General features: G+C 37.2%; 1 protein-coding gene across 1 annotated transcript in view; it reads left to right on the top strand.

Moving 5' to 3' along the window:
- Nucleotides 1-19,541, top strand: part of GPR174 (G protein-coupled receptor 174) — a 32,422-nt gene extending 12,881 nt beyond the window's left edge. The window contains exon 3 of the mRNA XM_058536246.1: nt 15,560-19,541. Within this exon, the coding sequence (XP_058392229.1) occupies nt 16,112-17,113 (1,002 nt within the window). The 5' untranslated portion in view covers nt 15,560-16,111 and the 3' untranslated portion in view covers nt 17,114-19,541. The remainder of the gene's footprint in view (nt 1-15,559) is intronic.
- Nucleotides 19,542-22,583: the final 3,042 nt, after the last annotated feature.

The raw sequence follows: 22,583 nt of genomic DNA on the forward strand, positions 1-22,583 counted from the left end.
AAAATTTTGCACTAAAATATTGCATATCTTGAGTTCTGAGTTCTTTAGCAACCCCTTAAATTTTGTGTCCAAGGAGTCTTTCACTCACCTCACCCTAGTCCTGGTCCTATTTTTTATGGGCTGCTTAATCTGTTTCATAGGCTTCAAAAGGGGAAACCAGGTTACCCAGTCTTTATTATCCTTTTGAAAGTAAGTCTATGTACAAATTACACAAATGCTTTCAATGATAAACTTTCAGGATATATATATCACTCAGCACATATTGGCCACTCTAGTCATATAGCAGAGAGTAATGTGTGTGTGTTGAGGAAGGGGATGCTGTTTGCTGAGAGGGAAGATTACAGTAGTTGTAAGTGAATCACGTGAATATTAGGCAGTGGTCTATTTACTGATTGGTAAGCTTAAAAGTCAATGAGTCTTCTGTTAAGAACTGATTTGGAATATGCAGATTTCGGAGGCAGGGAGTGTTTGTTATGTTTGCTTTTGGCTCCTTTGTCTGGATGCCTATTCTTAGAAGAAGTATATTACCGAAGTACTAGCCTAACTGTCTAACCATTATAAGGGGACATGTCTAATACTTAAGCTCAGTTTAAAAAAAAATCATGAGCAAAATGAGTGCATAGATCACTTAAACATGGAGAAAAAATACCCTAAACATGGTTGCATTCAATTATATGCCAAACCAGTAGGTCAGGGTTTCAATAACTAATACAACTCCTTATAATGCACATATCCCTGTATGTGAATATGTGCATGTTTAACTTAAGTATCTAATGTATCAATTTATGGATATCTGGAAGCCAAATTGAAGCCACTCTATCCTTTCTTTCTAGTTGTGCTTTCTTGTAAAAGGGGCAAGAGCCTCTGTTTAACACCACTTGAGATTATTTTTCCTTGATGTAATCAGGATGAGTATAGTTGGAGAGCTCAGTGAAACAGGGAGAAAAAAATCCGGCACCTGTCCGAAGCATATTATGTTTGTAATACTCATGAATTAGTGATTAATAATAGGTGGAGGTAATGGCATACTTCTATTGTCAAAAGTAATTATCCGTTGGATCAAGTGAAGTACTATACCTCCATTGGAGGTATTAACAAATGAAAGTGCTGGTTGAGCCTGAATCCCTGTTGTGATATGAAATTCAAATTAACTGGGAAAAATTCTAATGCATTTTCATTTATTAATAGCCATGAAAGTCCCTAATCAAGACACAACCTCAGGCTTGAGAGAAAGTGTACTCAACCACTAGTACTAGCAAACAAAGAAAAAAACAAAACAAAACAAACAACAATAAAACATTTTTATTAATAGGTATGTAAAGATATCTATGTAATTTTTTAAAATTATTTCCTCCTGGAGACATTAGCCAGCAGTCAGTCTTTGGCCACAGCATTTAGGTATGTATATAGTTATTTTATATTGTTTAAAATGCTAAAAATTTGTTCATTTTACTTATTATGTGTAATATAGGGAATATTAACCTGATATTAACTCACAGAAATATTAACTAAAAATATTAAATACTCATAGAGTTAGGTAGGTACTGTTACTATCTCATTTTACAAATGAAGCAATTGAGACACAGAAATGTTTAAGTAAATTGCCCAAGGTCACACAGTGGTAGAGCCTGAATTTGAATCCGGGAAGACTGGCTCCAGAGTACATGCTCTTGCCCACTACAAATAATGCCCCATTATTTATAAAATATTTGCATATTATGCAATAATTAAATGTGCAGGCACACGAAAACATATATATGACATGGAATACCAGGGCTATTTAAAACCCAGAAGTAAAATGACAAAATATTAGAGCTAGAAGTGCCCTTAAAAGTTATTTGGTTTAACCTACATATTTCAAAGAAGAAATGGTGTCCCAGAGAAATTGACCTGCCCAAAATCATACAGACATTCAATGGAAGAGGTGGAACAAGAACTCAAGACTTCTCACTCTCAATCTAATATTTTCATTACACTAAGTTGCCTTTGTTATAACTAATTTAAATATAAATACATCACAATTTATATTTTCAAATGAATGTTACCTTCAAATTGTCACTTTGCAAAGCTGTATACTGACACTAGTCATGTTGTGTTTGACCTAATATTCTCATAACTTGTTCTTTGAAATTATCTTTGATACTGGTTTGAGCTAATCATTAAAAATGAGTCTTAACACAGTATGTCCATACCTTATCATACCTTGCTTTTGACCATAAATGGCATTTTTAACTCGAACCTTAACTTCATCTTTCAGACTTGGTTCTGAATGGCTTTTGACTATTTCCCAAAATTCAACTACCCTTAAAAGACAAAGATTTGTCACCCCGGGATTATTCTAAAGTATGTAATGCAGAAACTGAGTGCAATTCTAAAGGAGAATTCCAAAATTTTCCTGAAGAGTAGGAGTGTAATTGGGATCATATGTAGCCTTTCAAAGTGACAGCTTAGGAAAGGCAAATTCATTTAGATGCTTGCTTTCTGATAAGTTTATTTTTTAAAAATTATTATCACTGTGAGGAATCCCATGTTCTAAAAGTTTCAACTCATTAATGGAGTCCAAAGAGGTAATGTGTGTGTGTGTGTGTGTGTGTGTGTGTGTGTGTGTGTTGTGTTGTGTTTCTTGGGTAACTTTTCCTAGATATACAGGTTCTAAATGGAGAGTACCATTCATCCTCCCAGGCAAAGGAGATTTCTTGGGGATGAATACCTTAGTGTGGTATGTAGGATATGTTGATGGCATAGTTGGAGAGGTTGTGAGAATAATTTTTTGAAAGTCAGATAGACAGAGCTAGGACTAAGGCAAAAACAAGGTAGATCAGAACAATGTTGCAGCGAAGGTCAGATGAACCCAGTAGCATTCTAAATAAGAGGCAGAGAAGAGAAGCTGCGGTGGCAGGGGGAGGAACAAGATTAAAGAAGACTTTAAAGTTGAAACTTTGAGTTATTAGTGACATCAGTGATGTTTCCAATATTGAGAAGGACAGGGAAAGAACGGGTCTCAGTTTTAGATAAATTTGTTCTTAGGATTGCTAGCCATTTGTTTTAAACTTCCTCTTATCTTGTCTATGAAGCCTTGTCTAAATGACTGATAGATGGATGGATAGGTAGACAGAGAGATAGATAGATAGATAGATAGATAGATAGATAGATAGATAGATAAGAGACCAATCACCTAACAAATAATGGAAGCACATAACCATTTGATGGCCATTTTAAAATAAAAATTACCAGAATTCACATATTTGCAATTACTCTGTCACTGATGTCAATCGCTGAAACAAACGATTGGCCCTCCAAACTGTCAAAGAGTTATTTCTCCAATCTCTTTGCACCTGACATATACTTAAGTTGGTAAGTACGGGAGTCATCTGACTTCAGGTCATTTGCCATCTCTTACAGCTAAATGTCATTGCTCTAACACTTGTCAAAAATGTTACAAAGAAAACAGGTGGAAAATGCAGTGAACTCAATCTAAATAAAATCTCAAGAAGTGGCTAGTTGCTTCGTTTTCATTCTATCGAAATAAAGAGTCATCAAAATCCAACCAAATATTGCAAATAATGCCATTCACTGAAAAAAGATCCTTGTATTTATTGTCACTAGTTTTGATTTAGAAACACTGTCTCTCTTTAGCCTTTCACAAGATGCATTTAAGTGAAAGGAATTAGAAATAAATAAATAGGAAGCTGATGCCTAAATGAATTCTAAACTCACTCTAGGCCAAATTAATTCCCTAGGCCTACCGACATCCAGAAGTACAGCTTTACTCTGAGTAGATAATGACATAGAGTGGTAAGCAATTGGCCTATGTCATAAATAAAAGTGAGCAAACCAACAAGTAAACTTACTAAGAAAAAAAATATTATCTTTTCTCAACTGCAGATTTTGGAGACCAGTGCCTGTTCAATACACTTTCGTGTGCTGAGTGAGTCCCCTGGCTATGGTAGGGAGGGACTGTCATTTCCTGCCATAAGAAGGCAGCAGGCTGTGGTAGAGAAAGTAAAAATAGCACCACATTGCCACAAACAACTGTGCTCTACTCCATTTTGGGGTGTGTGTGTGTGGTAGGGAGGTGCTACTTTTTAAATTTGACTTGCTTTTATTTGTACTTCCTTTGATCGTAATACAATGTGGCTGCTTAAATGGATATTCTCAGAAGTTGGGATTTTTAAAAAAGGCAATGAGTGTGTTTTGAGTTCTGTACTCTGCCTTAGCTTATAGCTTGCAGATAAAGATGATAAATTTGTATTTGGATGATTTTTTTAAATGTTAAATGGACATGGAGTTTGTGGGGGCCAGTGCTGCTGTGAAGGAGGTGTTTTCTTTTTGATGGTTTCTGAAGTTTCTTCAATTTGATTCTCAAACACTTAAGTGAACACATTGTAATTATTTTGGGGAAACCATGGAGAAAATCCTAATCAGTTCAATAGGATGGCATTCAGAACATTTATTTTATCCTTTGGCAGATGATCAATAAGGAAGAGCAAATTTTCCTGTTGGGACAAAAAAAAAAAAAAGACAATTCTTTACAGAAAAAAAATCAGATGTAGTTCTCAGTAAATAAAAAAGGAAAGTTTTTAAAAAGTGGCTTTTGTAATCTCCTAATGCTTTGCAATGGCCGATAGCAATGATTAAAATAATAGCTTGACATTATTAAATATGTTTTCAGATTTTATAACTTTATGATACTTTAAATAACGTACTGCAAAAATTATACAAGCTGGATAGTTGAAAAAATGGTTTTACAAACGGGTAGGGACATTTGTATTATCCATTCAACAGACATTTCTGAAAGGTCTGCTAATAGACGTTTATTTAGCACAGGTCTATTCTAAGTGTTCTGTGATCTATTCTGGTCTATTCTGGTCTATTCTGACCAGACCTGAATAGATCTATTCAGGTCTATTCTGATCATCTGTGATCATCTAATCACAGATGATTAGGACAGAGTCCTTACTCGCAAAGAGCTTACAATCTAGTGGTTATATAGACAACTAACCATACCATCTAATAGGATGAAACACATCAGGCTATAATAGAGATACAAGCAATATACTGTGTGAAGTCAAAGGAAGGAAAGCTAATTCCAATTCAAATGACTCAAGGAAGTCTTGGAGGAGGAAATGCGATTATTAAAATTCTCCTTTCTATCAAGTATTTTCCTATCAATGTGGGAAGGTGGGGATTAGGGACTGGAATATAAGGACAATTCAGGCTAAATTAAAAAGTCAGAGACATCAAGGTACATGATGTATTCAAGGACAGCCTGGCATGATGGAAACCTAGGGCATTTGGAAGAGTATAATAAGAGATTAGGCTAAAAAGAGAAAATAGAGCTTTAACTGTCAGATTATTAGGCCATCACAGTGTGGACACTTGAAGGATTTTGTACAAGTGCATGATATGCTTCAACTTGTATATGATAAAGACATCTGCATAAATATGTCAGTCTAAAAGAAAAAAGTTATGCTATTTAACATAATAAAAAGAAAGTAGGGCTATTGCTCACGTCAAAATGTTGTAAACAGAGATAAAATATGATTGTTGGTTCCTCCTCCTGAAACATTGCTGAGTGTTACTGATACTGTGCTGGAAAGGTACAAAAAGTTGCATTTGCCAGTGGGGAGTCCTTATTTGCTTGCCTATTCATTTTAGGTAGAAGATGCCACTTTCTCCTTTGAATCAACCCAGAATAAAAGCTCATAGTCCTTCCGTAAGAACATCTGCTAAAGATTTTGGAATAAGGGATTTTCTTGGCTTCTTAGGTACTTGTCAACTCACACTACATACTGCAAGAAAAGAATGGATAATGTATTTCTGCTTTTAAAGCCAAAGAACATCATACAACATTGGCCTCTCCAGTCGTCCTTCATTATGTCCCAGTCTTGTAATACTTTTCACTCCAGTGAATTAAGTAGTCATCAAAAATGAAGCAAATATTGCAAATAATGCCCCTCACTGAAAAATTACTTTATTTAGTAATAGAGCATTATGCAATGAACACAGGTTGGAAAATTCCAGTCAAATATTGCCCATGCACCATGCTCCAAGGGCTGACGTGATCCCAGGCTTGACTTGGGATGGGTTCTGTGATCCATCAGGACACCTCAGCCCCGTCCTAAAGAGGAGGAAAATTTCTTGGTTTTTGTGAATTTAGTACCTAAAAGATTGGTGTGGAAAGATGAGAGAGTGTCATATGAAAGGGCCTCATCTGAGTGAATTTTCACTACATCCTTTCAATCAATTTATGATGCCATCTCACACAAATGTGACAACAGTTCTGATGAGGATCTACAGTATAATTTGAGGTTTGATGTTTTATACCTGGTGCATCCTTATTCCAGACTTGGGCTAGAGTGACCTCCAAGTGAATATGTCATTACCTGGGTTCTTAGATCATGGGTACAGTAGATTTGGCACTAACCTTTGAGGTTAGTCTAAGACTCTCCCCACCTCACCCCTGTAACGCTCCCTTTGGAGGCAGATCCAGGCCAGCAGATACCTACACCTATAACACTTTACGGTTATAACTCTTTTCTAAAATGTGGTGGCTTACAAAGGAAAAAGAGTCTGAACAGGAGATGCATTAGCAATGATGTGCCACCGTCTCTGCTGCTACCTAAGCCAGGGTGCATGTACCTATCACAGAGTTCCCATCACTGGTGGAAGATTAGTCAAGGAATTCAGCCATCTTCTTTTTCAATGACACTTCAGTGTCAGTAACGTGAAAGATGCCTCTAGGAGCCAAGAGTTTCCAGAAGACTCAGTTTGCTTCTACTAATCAGGGGAGTTGTGCTGCTGGAAGGAGAAGTGTAGGAACACCGTAATGGTTCCCGGCATGTGGTCACTCCTTGAACATGACTCAAGGAGTTTGGAGGCCTATTTTTTGAAGTGAGAGACAAAGTAAACTCTTTTAAAGTCTTGCCTAATTTATAGGATCCATTTTCCAAGCATAGAAAACAGGGTAGAAGATAAAGAAGTAACCACCCATCATCCTGTTCAGTTGGAGTAGCACAGGAGACATGCTACAAAGAGCCAGAAAATAAGATAGGTCCAGCAAAAACAAAACTGCCACTAGCTTATCTTCAATCATTTGAGATAACAGTGTTCAGTGTCTTATACTCCTCTCCCAATCCTCCCTCAAAGCCTTATCTAAGCATAGGATCTATCTGTCATTTAAAATCTAAAAATGAGATCTCCATATTTTAGATTAATTGCCTTGCTCTTGGGAAATCAAATGTTCCATGGGCATATTTTAGAGTAATTACTGAGGGCTCTATGGGTAGTTTCTAGGGTAATTACTGAGGGCTAAACAATTCCTTTTTTGCCACTTACACTTTTAGTATTTAAAACCTTAAATTTTAAATAATTTTCCATCAGGACTCTTTATGCAGTGGGATTCTGAAGATCCCAGTGTCTTCTGAGAGGCTTCCATATTACTGTTTTGCTCTTTAAAACAAAATACTATAGATTTTGGATAATATAGTGTGGAGAAAATGGCCCCAAAATGTAAGTAAAACAAAAGTAATTATGGGAGGAAAAACTACTAAGCACCAAGACCAGAAAAAGCTGATACACTAACTGACCTGAAAGGCAAAGGATACAAAAGCTCTGGGATCTATTACACATGATCCAGAAATTCTGAGTTTGTGTCGGGTGCTGACAATCCCTCAGGAAAAGTTGCCAGGTTTATGTTCCTGGACTCCATCTTTAAAGCGGGGAGTCTGGCATTCCAAGCCTAAACTCCTTCTATGGGCAAAAGTCTTATCCTTAAGGAAAAGGAGTTTGGGCCCCAGTCAACAAGTGGGAAAGAATTTTTCCTTTCTTTTTTCTTAAAGGAGGGCTTTTTGGCAACCCTTGAAATTACACCACATTAGGTAACCACCTACACCCAAAATCAAGGCCAACTCTGGGGTGAGTCCCTGGAGACTGGTTTAATTTTCCATTCCACCCTTGCTTTTTCTACCAGACCCTATAAGGTGGGTTTACTCCTCCACTTTCGCAGCCTATTAATCCTGAGAAGCACTGGATAGGGCACATTCTCAAAGAGAAAATTGCAAGAAAAGCCCTGCAAAAAAGTGAAAAGGGCCAGAAGGACCTGATTATCTTGGACCTTAGCTTATTTTATGTAAGCTTGGAAGCTTATACCTTTCCTTAAAAAAAATCTCCCTTCTTGTCCAAATGCTCGCGTCTGGTCTGAGACACAAGATGAACATTCAGAAAAGCTGAGGAAAATCCCCACAGCCATGTCGGCACTGAGAACAGGAAATACATACAGTTTTCCCACTGTAATATAACTTGTGATCTTCTCATCACTTCTACAAAGTGAAAACATTTGAAATTTAACATGTAAAATGGAACTTGGTAAAATGGTAACTTACATTTTAAATAGAGAGTTAGGATACACACACCCAGAGTGGTAAAAAAAAACAGAAGACACTGATAGTCACATATTTCGCGACGTGTAATTCTAAACTATCTGCTCAGTGTTTTATAGTACCTATCAGAAGTGATTTACTACTTTCTCTATTATTTTAACCATGTATAAATAAATATTTGAGATCCACTATGAATCACAAACTAAACAATAGTCAACAAAATGGAGCTATATTCAAACTGTTTACAAAAGAATGTAGCATATATGAGACATAAAAGGATCATCCCATTATATTAAGCTCTGGTCTAGATGTTCAATAAACTTAGTTGAATCTAATTGAGTTCCTACTACATGCAAAGTAGCTGGGCACTTTAGGGATGGAGGATTATAAAGGTCAATAAAACATGGTTTTTGCTGGTAAGGAGCTCAAAATTTTGTGGAATGGATAAGAAGGAAGCATATTTCTAATACAAACAAAGTGCTAAGGGAGTTTACAGGTGAGTATGATCACAACCAGGTAGAAGATATTGAAAGCCTTCAAGAAGAAGGTAGCATTTTTTTTATAGTGGTCTTGGAGGACAGGCAGGATTTCAAAAGGAAAAGGTGGGATAGAGCAGTTTAAGCAGAGGGAAAATCAAGAACAAAGGCAATGGAGACAGGAAAGCACAGTAAATGCCTGTAAGAACCTAGTTTGGCTATAGAGCTTAACAAAATGACAGAATTGATATTGTTATTGCCTTTTATCACTCAAGGAAGACTCTCAGATTTGAAGGCTCTCAGATTTGGTTCTCTGGAATGCTTGCTAAAATGTAAATACCTTGGTGCCATCCTTTGACAATTAAGATTCAGTCCATCTGGGAATATTCATTTTTAACATGCACTCCACTTAACCCAGGGACCACATTTTGAGAAACCCTGCTTAATAAAAAGGGAAAGAATAAAAACAGACACATATGAATCACGTGGATAAGAGCAAGACCCTGAGAGGTGGCAGCTGTGTAAGAACAAACTAACATTTTTTAATGGATGGTAGGAGCAAGGAAGTAAACAGTGGCTAAAGTACTTATTAATTATCAGTACAGATTTCAATAGCCTCTGGAGTCACTCACCCCTAATACCAATTGGTGTACCCTGGTCCCCAGGATATGAAATTATTGCAAACTAGGATATCTGACAAAAGGCAACATGACTGGGCATTATTCACTAGTGATGTGAGGCTGAGTGATGACCTTCTTGCTGTTTCCAAGTAATTAAAAGAGTACTACTCAGAGCAGCGGAACAAGATGCACTATCTGCTGAAGAGGAAATGGGCTTCAGATCTCAGAAGAGACGTTTAGACTTAGCTAAGTGAAAGAACTTCCTGGGAAAATGGCAATGGTCACAATAACTGCATTGTCCACACATAGGTATTTCCTCCTTTCATGAAGTTGGCCTATAGGGGAGTCATAGAAGGTGTTAAAGATAAGAGAACTTGGGAGCCTGACTGGATGTGACATCCAGGCAGAACACCCTCTTTAAAATAAAAATTCTGGTGGAATATATAATACGGCAGAACTGTTAAATTCCCTAGGAGAATTAGCCAGGCAAAGACTTTCCTTAGTATTTACTTACTGCATTGTAGTCAGCTCTTCACCTAGATGCAGTTGCTAGACAGGTTTCCTGGAAAGATTGTAAGCTATTTGACTCTAAAGATTTTCAAAAGTGAAAAAGAAGCCCTGAGATTTGCTATGTGTGCTGATTAGAATCAGAAAGAAACTGTTCCGCTCTTTTCTATCCAATATTTGTGATTACTCAGATATCATAATGGTACAATTGCCTCCCACACACATGTACACACCTTGTTCAGCCACACATCATTTGCAGTCACTTGCAGCACTAGCTCTGCTTTTTCTTGGCTTACTAAAGTGTATATGTAACCAGAACTCTAAAATAAACTTGGCTTTTCAGCAATTGGTTGCCTATGATGTGTCATTGGATGGTTGCCAGGCAAGGCTCCACACTCCAAAATATAGCCTTAACTTTCCACTAATATGTCTCGAAGACCACCACTAAAAATTAGGTCATTTGATGATCTAGTATTTTTTTTGTGTGTGTGAGGAAGATCAGCCCTGAGCTAACATCCATGCTAATCCTCCTCTTTTTGCTGAGGAAGACCAGCTCTGAGCTAACATCTATAGCCAATCCTCCTCCTTTTTTTTCCCCCAAAGCCCCAGTAGATAGTTGTATGTCATAGTTGCACATCCTTCTAGTTGCTGTATGTGGGATGCGGCCTCAGCATGGCCAGACAAGCAGTGCTTCAGTGCACGCCCGGGATCCGAACCCAGGCCACCAGTAGCAGAGCGTGCACACTTAACCGCTAAGCCACGGGGCCGGCCCGATCTAGTATTTTTAATAATTTACTTTCCTTTATTAAAATACAGAAACACATTTTGATGGGGGAAAGTCTAACATCTTCATAGACAATAACTTGCTCAGAGGAAGTCTCAGTTAAAATGACACAGAAAGCTATCTCTGATATTCATTTGAACCAGGTTATCCCTGGATAAGCAACCAAAGATATAATATTGCTGGAACATACTCTTGAACCATATCATGAGTAAAATTTAGTGAAGCTTCAGTTTCGGATAAACATAAATAAACATTAAAAAACATAAAGTTAATGAAATAAACATATATAAATAACATAATAAAATAAACATAAATAAAGATAACTTCCCACGAGACCTCCATATGACATAGTTTCTAACCTATAGATTTCTGGAAATCAGGCTAAATTCAGACTATCAGTTTCATTTTTTCTCTTCTTTTTTCCTCTTCCCAAGAAAGTAAGCAAAATTAAGGAAGAATAGGCTTGCAAAGCAAGAAAAAATTTGCTCAAGGGGTCTGGGTCATTGCTCAAGGGGTCCTTCAAATAAATATCTATTCAAACTTGGAGACTGTCCCAATGTCTGTTACAATATGAATTTTTTTCCTGAGAAAGGAAAATCTCAAAAAATAGTGGTATGCTCTGAAAAAATGCCTCCTTCATCTTTTGTCTCATCACTCTTAAATAAAGGAGTATATGTATTTATTATAGCACAGCTAACTAGCGGTTTTTCCATGTTTGAAAGCCTTTTCAATCATCCCAGGCAACTTTTCCCCACTAGAAAATAATGTTATCATAACAAAGGGAAAGAACCATCAGGTCTCCCAGGAGGAAGCCAGAGAAATCTTAAGGGAGCTGCACTATTCAGAAGCATTTCAAGGTTACAGGCTGGGATATACAGATGAAAATGCATTAATATGTGGCTAATGAGGGAATGACCAATAGGAAAAGTACAGCTTTCAGGAGGGTAGTCTTGACTTTAAGTTCAGTTCACTTAAAGAAATACGTCCTTAATATTTTAGTGGGTTCCCCTCTTTTGTGCTTATACAGTACACTGTACATTGCCTATGACCACATTTTTCATATTTTGTGGCATTCTCCATCACTAGACTATAAGGTCCAAGAAGACAGCGATCATGTGCCTTTTTCCACAGTCTATAACCCCAGTACCAAGCATGGTGCCTGGCAAATGGTAGATGCTGAATAAATATTCGCTGAATAAATATTGGATGAACCCACCACATTCCAAACATGGTTCTAGGCGCTCCAGGGGATATAGAGGTATATGATACCCAGCACCTGACTTCAAGGAGTTTCTGGCCTAGCTTTGGTAGGGTGGGGTGGGCAGGGGAGCAGGGTCACAAATAAGACACAGCCACAAATTACTAACCAAAAAGCAGAGGAAGGTAGGTGCTTTAAGAGAGGTATAAATGGGGATTTAAAAAGGGGGCTAGCATAACAGTGTTGAGTTAACCACAAAAGTTTTCGTGAAGAACAGGAAATTTTAGAAAGGCCTTTACAAATAGGTAGGACTGATCTGCAAAGAGAAGATATTCCAAGCTGAAGTAGCAGAATGAGCAAAAGCTGTCTGTGAAAAAACAAAACAGGTCAGTTTGAATAGTAAGGAGCTCAGTTTAGCTACAGTGCTGGGCATGTTAGGGGAGTAGTGGGAGACAAAGCTCTAAAGGTGGATGGCACTGTATTTAAGGAAGCCATTGACTTCCAAACTATGTGCTTTGTGATTTGTTGGGCAATAGGGAGCCATTAATGCTTTTTAAAGAGCTCACCTTAGGAAAAAAAAAAAATATCTGACAGCATTATGTAGAATGGAGTAGGAAAAGATAAGGGATGGGGAGACAAATTAAGTAATAAGGGCCTGAACTAGAGTAGAAACAATGCAAATTTTAAAAATGAGACGGTTATCAGAAACAATGCAGTTGCAGAAAATGGTAATAATATCAGTTATAATAACTGTTTATTGAGCACTTATTATATACCAGACACTATGCTAAATGGATTACATACAGCAGCTCATTTAATTCTCACACTGACTCTGTAAGTTAGGTACTATGATGATTATTACCAAAGAGAAAATTAAGAATCAGAGAGGTTTAGTGATATATCCAAAGTCACATAGCTATTAATTGAAAGAGCAAGAATTTAAACCCAGGTCATTCTGATTTCTAAACATACATTATTTCCTCCCCATAGTATGCTATCTCCCCCTTAGGAACTTGTGTGTAAGTGGAGAATTAGTGACAAAGAGTCAGTGTTTCCAAGACTTTGAGACAACCTGGGAAAATATTGGTGAACTTAATAGCAATAAGGAAGTCTAGAGCGGAATATGGTTTGAAGTTTTGAGAAATGATATTTGTTTGAAATATGTTGATTTTTAAAGTCAAATAATTTATTTTTAATTATTTTATTGAGGTCATATTGGCTTACAACATTGTGTAAATTTCAGGGAGATATTACTATATTTCAGTTTCTGTGTAGACTGCATTGTATTCACTACTAACAGTCCAATTTTTATCCAGCATCATACATATGTTACTAAAATTATTTCATTCAACAAATACAGAGCACTTACTTTGTGTCTTGTACAGTCCTTGGTTCTGGTATAGAGCAAGTAAACAAAACACACAAGAATCCCTGTCTTCATGGACTTTACATTCTAGTAGGGAAAATACATAAAAACAAAATGAATAAGTAAAAAATCATAGACTATGTTAGTTATGATTGATAATGGATAAAATAAATACTGAAGGGAGATGGAGATTGTAGGAAGAGAGCTACAGTTTTAAATAGGAAGATCAGGGAAAGCCTCATGAAAAGGTGACATTTTGGTAAAGATCTGAAGGAGGTGAGGAAGTGAAACAAGTAAATAACTGGGAAGTGAAACAAGTGAAAAAGAAAAGCATTCTCCGCACAGGTAACTGCCAATTCAAAGGCTTTGAGGCAGGAGTGTGCATGGTTTGTTCACCTAACAGAAAGAAAATGGAAAAGTGGCTCGAGCAGAATGCAAGGGGAGAGTCTTAGGAGGTGAACTCAGAAGAGTTAACTGGGGATCATGTAGTATGTACATGGGGATTATCCAGTATGTAATTGGATCATGTAGTATGATGTAGGCGATTGTAAGAACTTTGATATTTCCTCTGAGTGAGATGAAAAGTCATTAGGAGATTTTTATAAAGAGATAACATGATTTGACAAGATGTGACATAATTTAATAAAATACAAAAGATGACTTCACTTTCACATGCTGAATTTTGAGGTGATGATGAAACATTCAAGAGAAGAGGTCTTATATATAGTTGGAAAGAGAGCCACAGCTCGGATGAGACATAGATTTAAGAGTTATTGGCTGTGACAGGAGAGGTGAATATTCAGTAGAGGTTGATTGGACGTATATTTGTAAAATTCTAATGTCTAATCACTGACATTAGCAAGCAATGATTTTTATATAAATAGCTAAGAGGAAGTGGAAAACCCAGGGCTTTTGACTTTTTGGTCTGCCACCTCATTTTGCCTGTCACCTAATCAAAATCACTACCTGTTAAAATATTTCAAAGATGTATTTCAGTTTGGGAGCTGAACAACCTCTAATTTTAACCACTCTTTCAATATCGATGTTATTCTTTACAGATTTGCTTCCCTGTATTTTATAACACCATCTCTCTACTTCTTCCTTATCTGAGAAATCTCAAGTATTTAGCCTCTTCAGTCTGAATCCATAGTTCATATCATTCATCAGGGCTTTTAATTAAAGTGAGCACCGTATCTCTGAACAAAACTATTTGTAAGTAAAAAACATACTATTTTACTTACAGGGCAATTGAGGCAAAATAATAACAAGAACAATTCCTTCAGGGGCTGAATCAAGCACACTTCAAACCCACGTGGATTTGATAATCCACGTGGATTTGATAATCCAAAGCAGTATGTTTCATAATTTCTATTTCATTTTTGTTCTTTCCACATATCTTTAAAGTCAGTTAAGTCCTCCTGGATTTCAGCAGCCTTGAGGCAACTATCCAGGTCCCTAAGCAAAAATTTGTTTACCTCAGAACCAAAGGTTATGGACCTAGCTGAGTCAACTTTCTGAGGATTTTGATTCTCTGTACCCGTGCTATGGTCTGTTGTCTTGGATAATTGAGAGGTGACTAAATGACCCATGTAAATAGAAGTATTTAAAGAGAGGCTGGTTGCCACTTATTTTCAGACATCTGGGAAGTATTTGGACCAAATTGTGGCCCCTAAATGATGGTTCAAGGACGAATGCTGGGTTGGCTATATCTGAATCATATGGGGAGATTTAAAAAAAAACAAATTTCGGGCCCTACATGCTGAATCAGAATCTCTGGAGGAGATACTGGGAAAGCTATGGAAAGATGTGGGTTTTTTTTAAACTTCTCCAGATGACTCTGACAATCCATGAGGTCTGTGAAGCAATGATCTAAATCAGAGCCTCTCAAATGTTAATATGCATAAGAATCACCTGTGGTTCTTGTTAAACTGCAGATTGTGATTCAGCAGGTCCCAGGTGGGGCATGAGATTCTTCTGCATTTCTAACAAGCTCTCAAGTAATGCTGGTTCAGGGATCACATTTGGAGGAGCAAGGGGCTAGCTTACCCCTCAGGTTCCTTCTAGCTATATGTTCCTATGATTCTAAAGTTTCTTATAGAAACTGCGGCTTATCACCCTCACTCACATCAGAACTTTCCATTCATACTAATAGATTTTTCTACACATAGGCTTTTTATTTTTGCAAAAAGTGCCAGATAATAATTGGCTTATTTTTTTTCACTTGCAGCTCTGCCTTTGTTTTCCACTTTTTAGCTTTCAACATAACTGAAAGAGTTCCCCAAACGCTGATCTAAGTTAATCATCTCTGAAGAGTTGCGGACCCACTAAGTACTAAAACAAACCTTTCTTCTATGTGAGCCAAAAAAAGAAAAACAGCTTGCCAAACACCTGTAAAGAGATGGCTATCGTCACATGGGAATTTGAGGAGCTGCTATATGGCACATTCACGATCCAAATGGGAGAGGATCAACTGTTGTGACGTCCCAGAAGGCCTTATAACAGAGTAAACAAGAGGAAAAAATTTTAACAGCTTGTCATCTGTGCTTGCACACTAGATTTGCATGTAGTTACTATAAACAAATCCCAAGCAAGCAGGCAGATAGTTCTTTGAAAAACCTCCAAATCATGTGTAGAGGCTCAGATCGATGCAGTAACAAGGTTATTTTATACTCAGTTTCTCCAACCTATCGATGATCAGTCTTTTAGAAAGAGCAGCATTTGATTGTGAATTTAGGTTCTGAATCACCATTTGGCAAAGACAGTTTCCCCAGAAATAAATATGCCTGCTAATGACACATGTGCTGGGCCAGATGGAGACAATACAGATTTTCGATACTTTATCTATGCAGTGACATACACTGTTATTCTTGTGCCAGGTCTCATAGGGAACATATTAGCCTTGTGGGTATTTTATGGCTATATGAAAGAAACCAAACGGGCTGTGATATTCATGATAAACTTAGCCATTGCTGACTTACTACAAGTTCTCTCCCTGCCACTAAGGATCTTTTACTACTTGAATCATGACTGGCCATTTGGGCCTGGCCTGTGCATGTTCTGTTTCTACCTGAAGTATGTCAACATGTATGCAAGCATCTACTTCTTGGTCTGCATCAGTGTGCGACGATTTTGGTTTCTCATGTACCCCTTTCGCTTCAATGACTGCAAACAGAAATATGACCTATACGTCAGCATTGCTGGCTGGCTGATTATCTGCCTTGCCTGTCTGCTCTTTCCTCTCCTCAGAACCAGTGATGACACTCCAGGCAACAGAACCAAATGCTTCGTAGATCTTCCTACCAGGAATGTCAATCTGGCCCAGTCTGTTGCCATGATGACCATTGGCGAGTTGATTGGGTTTGTCACTCCTCTTCTGATTGTCCTATATTGTACCTGGAAGACAGTTTTATCACTGCAAGATAAATATCCTGTGACTCAAGACCTTGGAGAGAAAAAGAAAGCCTTGAAGATGATTCTAACCTGTGCGGGAGTATTCCTAATTTGCTTTGCACCTTATCACTTCAGTTTTCCTTTAGATTTCTTGGTCAAGTCCAATGAAATTAAAAGCTGCCTAGCCAGAAAGGTGATTCTAATATTTCATTCTGTTGCCCTGTGTCTTGCTAGTCTGAATTCCTGCCTTGACCCAGTTATATACTACTTCACCACTAATGAGTTCAGAAGACGGCTTTCAAGACAAGATTTGCATGATAGCATCCAACTCCATGCAAAATCCTTTGTGAGCAACCATACCACTTCCACCCTGACAACTGAGTTATGCTAAAAAATAAAAATAACTGAATGTGGTCGAAATGCAAGTATATCAGAACACATTTGCAATACCCCAAGCCACTGGGAAGTAATCACAGGAAGTATTCACAGCTTTTCAGTTATGCTCTATGTTATCTATATAAGGAATTCACTTCTTCATAACAGAACCAATTTAGAGCATTATACTTCACCATCATTGATGTTGACTCGTACATGTAGTAATTTGTCATCAAGTATTTAAGACAAACTATAAAATTTCAGTGACATCCTATAGACATATGCTCTCAAATAAAATCTGCAGTTTTATCTGTGAACCTAAGACACAGAGAGACTGTTAGCTTGGGGTCATAATAAGGGCTTAGTTTTGTTACAATGGACACTGAGTCTCTTTGTATTTTAGAGGCAATGTAGGTGTCTATTTATACTAGTAATCACAGTTTACATTGCAATATCATATTTTTGGTTGTAATTTAAGTAGGATGGACAATATATTATTCTGGGGAAACAAAAGTGTTATAAACATGGGACCATTTTTACGTCTCACGTGTGATTACACTCTCGGGTTTGAAGACTCAAATAGCTATTTCCTTCATTTCAATGTCAATATGAAGCATCATCTGTCAAGCCTATTCCTAGAATAAAAATCTGAGCTCGAGCCTCTTGTATGTTTAAAGTGAGAACAAGAGACAGATTCACATACAATAACTCTCTGTGATTATATAAGATGCCATATTGAATCTACCCAGGGCAGTTAGCTTGTCAAAGTCCATACAATGTGACCCGAATTGCCTGTATAAGTCCAGGAGACAGCAGATAGGAGACAATCACCATTCTCATTTTTTTAAACTATTTCCAAAGAACACCCCTGGAGATGTATGGACCTGCCTAGAAGAGGAAGTTTCCACCATGCTTCTAGAGTGACGTTGAGGTACCTCTGGCAGGTTACTGCACTTTCTGAGCCTATGGAAGAAGTAGTGCACTAATTAATTATTAAGCTTAGGCCAGAGTGGAAAGATGAAGTAGAGTTGGATACACCTCTTAAAAGCCCTGTCACATTGTATTTCTTACTTCAAGTTAGGTGGCAACTGTCAAGCCACCTTCGTAAGCCAGAGTAGGGTTTGGAGGCAGCCACGCATGTGGACCCTGGAGTCTTTAGTAATTTTTTTGGTCCAGCTTTGCCCCAGTCATACCATTCTGTGGCTTGCACGGTCTACCTCCCAGCAGCTGGGGAAGGTAATTCTTTCACCTTTGGAGAAAAGTGCAGAAGATTAATTTTGGCAGCATTGGACTGCCTTACAATGCCTTGCCTGCTATCTGTTTGCTACTAGTATGCAGGAAACAGACCGAGGTTATGAGTAGTAATTAAGCCTGAGGTCTTAAATATTAGAATACTTTGAAACATGTTTTACCAAAAAGCTCTAACTTGAAAAAAAATGCTCTATTTAAAATCTGTGTGCTATATGATGAAGACACATGCTACTTGTCATCTGGAAGGAATGTGAAAATCAACCAAAGGCTCCATCATATTTAGAGGAAGGGAGTTGTTTTAGGCACATAGTTATGATACTAATATGTTTGGGGGAAACTGGTGAAATCAAAATTAATTCTAATGTCTAAGATGAATGGAAATTTTTTCAAATGTTTTCTCTGGACAAGTGTTGATTTTGTTTGTACTTTGTTGTTAAAATAATGCCCTATTAGAAGACTGATTTTGTGCTGCTAGCAATAGTATATCTATTTATCTCCTAATTATACATTGTAAGGTACATATTTTGATGTATTAAATGAATGTTAAATTGTGTTTTAAAAAGGGTAACTGTAACTGTGTCTGGTCTGTTTTCTTTGAAGTTGTGTTTGAATATAATTTAGTGTTGTAATGGGATCACAAGTAACAATTTTGTGGGTACTTGGAAGGGTCTTGTCTGTATTATATGTGTTTACTATTTTTAGATTAGCATGAATTACACTTCTTAGGGGTCGTTTTGAGAGCCCAGTGATTTATTTTTATTAGCATATTAATTTCACTTTAAACATATTTTTTTTAAAGGGGAGATGATATATTTTCAGGAGATTACTGAACTTCTTAGAAGAATGGCTGAGGTTAAAGCCCATTTATTAGGCAGTCCAGAAGCCCTTGCAGATCATTTACATCATTCAAAGAGACAACAAGTGTCCACTATTCTTATGCTGCTTAGCTAGGACCACCCCTTCTCCTCAAGGCTGCCCATCTAGGTTTGTATTCAGTACTGTGATTTACTTTATCTACCCCTCCTCATCACCAATATGTTTTGTTTTCTGTCCTATTCCCTTGTTCTTCTAGTCAGTAATCTGACCAATTTATTCACACTAAGGTGCTAATGACTAATGTTAGCTTAAAATTAATTTGCTAGGGATATCTGAAATCTAGGCTTTAGGGATAAGCCTTAACTCAAAATGTTAATCCTTCACTTTTAATGGAAGGATTAAAGACACTGAAGCAGACTGGAGGGGAAGATGTTTTGAAGAAAGTGGGTTTTACAGCAGTGCCTTTCAGATTACATATAGTAAATGATCACCTACTTTGCTTACCATAATGGGGATGCTAAATTCTAAGGAATATATCCACAAGTTTGGCTATCAGTTTCTAAGATCTCTGCTCGTTTTCTTTTTATTTTTGAATTTTCTTCTTCCAACTCTGGACCTAATTGCCAGAGAAAAGTCTAAACTAGGCAAGAAGTACTGCTGCAGCTGCCATCCAGACAGCAGCCTCCTCTCTGAGCTTCTCCTTTCCTTGGAAAATATCTCCAAACCTCCTATTTATCACTCTCTGGGTTCAATGAAATCAGGGTGCAAAAAGCAAACACTCTCAACTACAGCAATATACAATTCAAGATAAATAAATTTACATTTCCTATATAAAGTTATTTGAGTTCTGATTCCAAAATATACACATAATTATTCCAACGAGAGAGATTTTGAATTTGGAGTGATTTCCATGTTATTGTCATTATCATTATTGTTATTATCGTTATACTCAAATAGTTTATATGTTTTCATTGTCATTCAGTTAAGCAGCTAATTCTATTAACCTGTAATTCTGTGAAAAGGAGCCATCTGCCCTAGGAACAACAGGTCAAGCTACCTTGGTCTGAAATGGTGCATAAGTGGAACTCTTGTGCAACTTCATTTTTATGTCATCTTTTTGTTTTCACTTCCAAAACACTGTTAAAATGTTGCACTTGGAATTTATTTACATCTATAATTTATAAGATGCATTTTAATAATAAATATGGTCTCTGTAATTACACGGAAATTTTCTGCCTCCAGAACTCAATGTATATTTAGTCATTTTTTCAGCAAACTGATATACTTGAGGATCTTTGTCAGTGTTCTCACACACATGGATAAAAGTCCCATGATGCTCTACTCTCCCTGGAGGCGTGCATTCTATTGTCAAATGGAAAGATGAGCCATTTCCCCCATCCTACACCACCCCTGCTATCTACTACTCCCATAAATAGATTCTTTACTATCCTCACCCTACTAAGATTATTCCCCATCCTCACTTGTTGACCTAGTTTATCTGAATGATTTAAAGCCCTATATTTGCTAGAGTATAGTCTGTGGACAGAAAAGGAGATGAGGTGACAAACGGGATGTTTCCTCTTTAGTCTTAAGGGTTGTTAAGATCTGACAGTCTGATTTTTCCTGTTGATTGGCAAGGAAAAATCCCATCCTCCACTGTCTCCCTCTGCTCTTCCTAAAACATCTACTTAAAAAAATATGAAGTCAGGACAATTGTCTCTGACCCTCCTCTCATCCTAGTTCTCTTTCTTCCACTTTAGCAACTCCCTCCTCATCTCACCTACATCCCTAGTAATTTCAGGAAGCCCAGGTATCTTCTGTAATAACCCAGTTGTTAGGAATTATGCATTTTGGCTGTTGCAGAAAGATTTTCCTAGGACGTGGTAAAGGCTTTCCTAAGGGGAAATTTCTGATGTTTTGGTAGACCTAAAGAAAATAATGGGATATAAATACGGATCTGCCCCATGCTTCAAATGTCCTCAAATCATGTATCTGCCTCCCCTGTACCTTCCTGAAACCAGCCCAGAAGGAACTTCATTGCCTTCACTACCATATTTTGAGGGAGAGAGGAGTGAGAGATAAACTGTCAAGTAAATGTGGCTCTTTTAATTTACTCATTCCTCAGTTATTAAAGGATGTGATGTGTATTTGGGGGGCAGGCAGTGAGTTGTAATTTTGTTGAACTTCACAGACAATTTCCTCAGCAGAACTTCCTCAGTCTTAACCATGTATTTGATTTTGCCAAGACCATATTTCTTTTTCTATTGTTTGTTGACTAAGTTCTCTACATATAACTCCTTATTGCACATCTGCTGACTCATCTATAGGCAAAGCCCTTATTTAAAGCCTTACATTTGCCTTATTCGATCTGTTCAAAGAATAATAGAGCAACTGCTCCTTGGTGAGGGGTGAGGGGGAGACTATCATTAGGCCTATGGCCCTGACCCCAGTGTCTTCTTTTTTGGGGAAGCTTCAGAAGCAGTGCTGAGAGGCCCACCTAAGATCTTTGCTTTTCAAGTTTGATTCCAGCCCACATTGGAGAGCTTTTTTTCAGCCTTTTCTAAACAATGTTGAATATCTACAACTTATACAAAGACCAGTATCATTCATACCTTTTAAAATGCTAATCTAATAATAAGAAAAAAATATAAATAAAAACAGCTTGAAACAATAATCGTCCAAGTTTTGGGCTCAGGGAATAAAAGCATGAAGGAAGTGGTTTTACTATAAACTCTCCACATCATGCTTGCCTAAAGTAAAACATGTAATACTGGGTTAAAAATGATGTGAAGTCATATTACTGCCTTATGTCATTAAATAAGTTTAACTTTTTCATTCAGATTCATATAAGAACTTTTACTATGGAAAAGTTCAAATGTATTCAAAAGAAGAGCAATTAGTATAATGAACCCTCATGTACCAATTATTCAACTTCAACCAACATCAATACATGGCTTATCTTCTTTCCCCTATGCCTGCACCCACTCTCCTTACCGTAGATTATATTAAAGTACATTTCATACATTGTATAATTCCATCTTTATGTAGTTTAATAAGTTATAGTACCATTTAAATGAACTATTCAATATATGATCAAGAGAAGGTAAGAAATAAGAACTGATTTTAGATGTTTTTCAGTAATGACATCAAACACAAAATCCCAACAACTATAAAAATTCTCTTTCGATAAATCTGAACAAGTTCCAACTTAGATAAAAACATCTATATACCTGACTCTGTTTTTCTTAGATGAGCCTTCCTTCTACTGCAGAAGTGTGATGGAGACTAATGTTGAATTCAGGTCAGGGATTCCGTGGTCCAAATTTATTATGGCTCCCATGGGAAAGAGTCCAGTACATTTAGCTCCACTAAATGTAAAAATACCACTGCTGACAGCTTGAATTTCTACATTTTGGTCA

The sequence above is a fragment of the Diceros bicornis genome, chromosome X, assembly GCF_020826845.1.
Source record: "Diceros bicornis minor isolate mBicDic1 chromosome X, mDicBic1.mat.cur, whole genome shotgun sequence".
Lineage (NCBI taxonomy): Eukaryota > Metazoa > Chordata > Mammalia > Perissodactyla > Rhinocerotidae > Diceros > Diceros bicornis.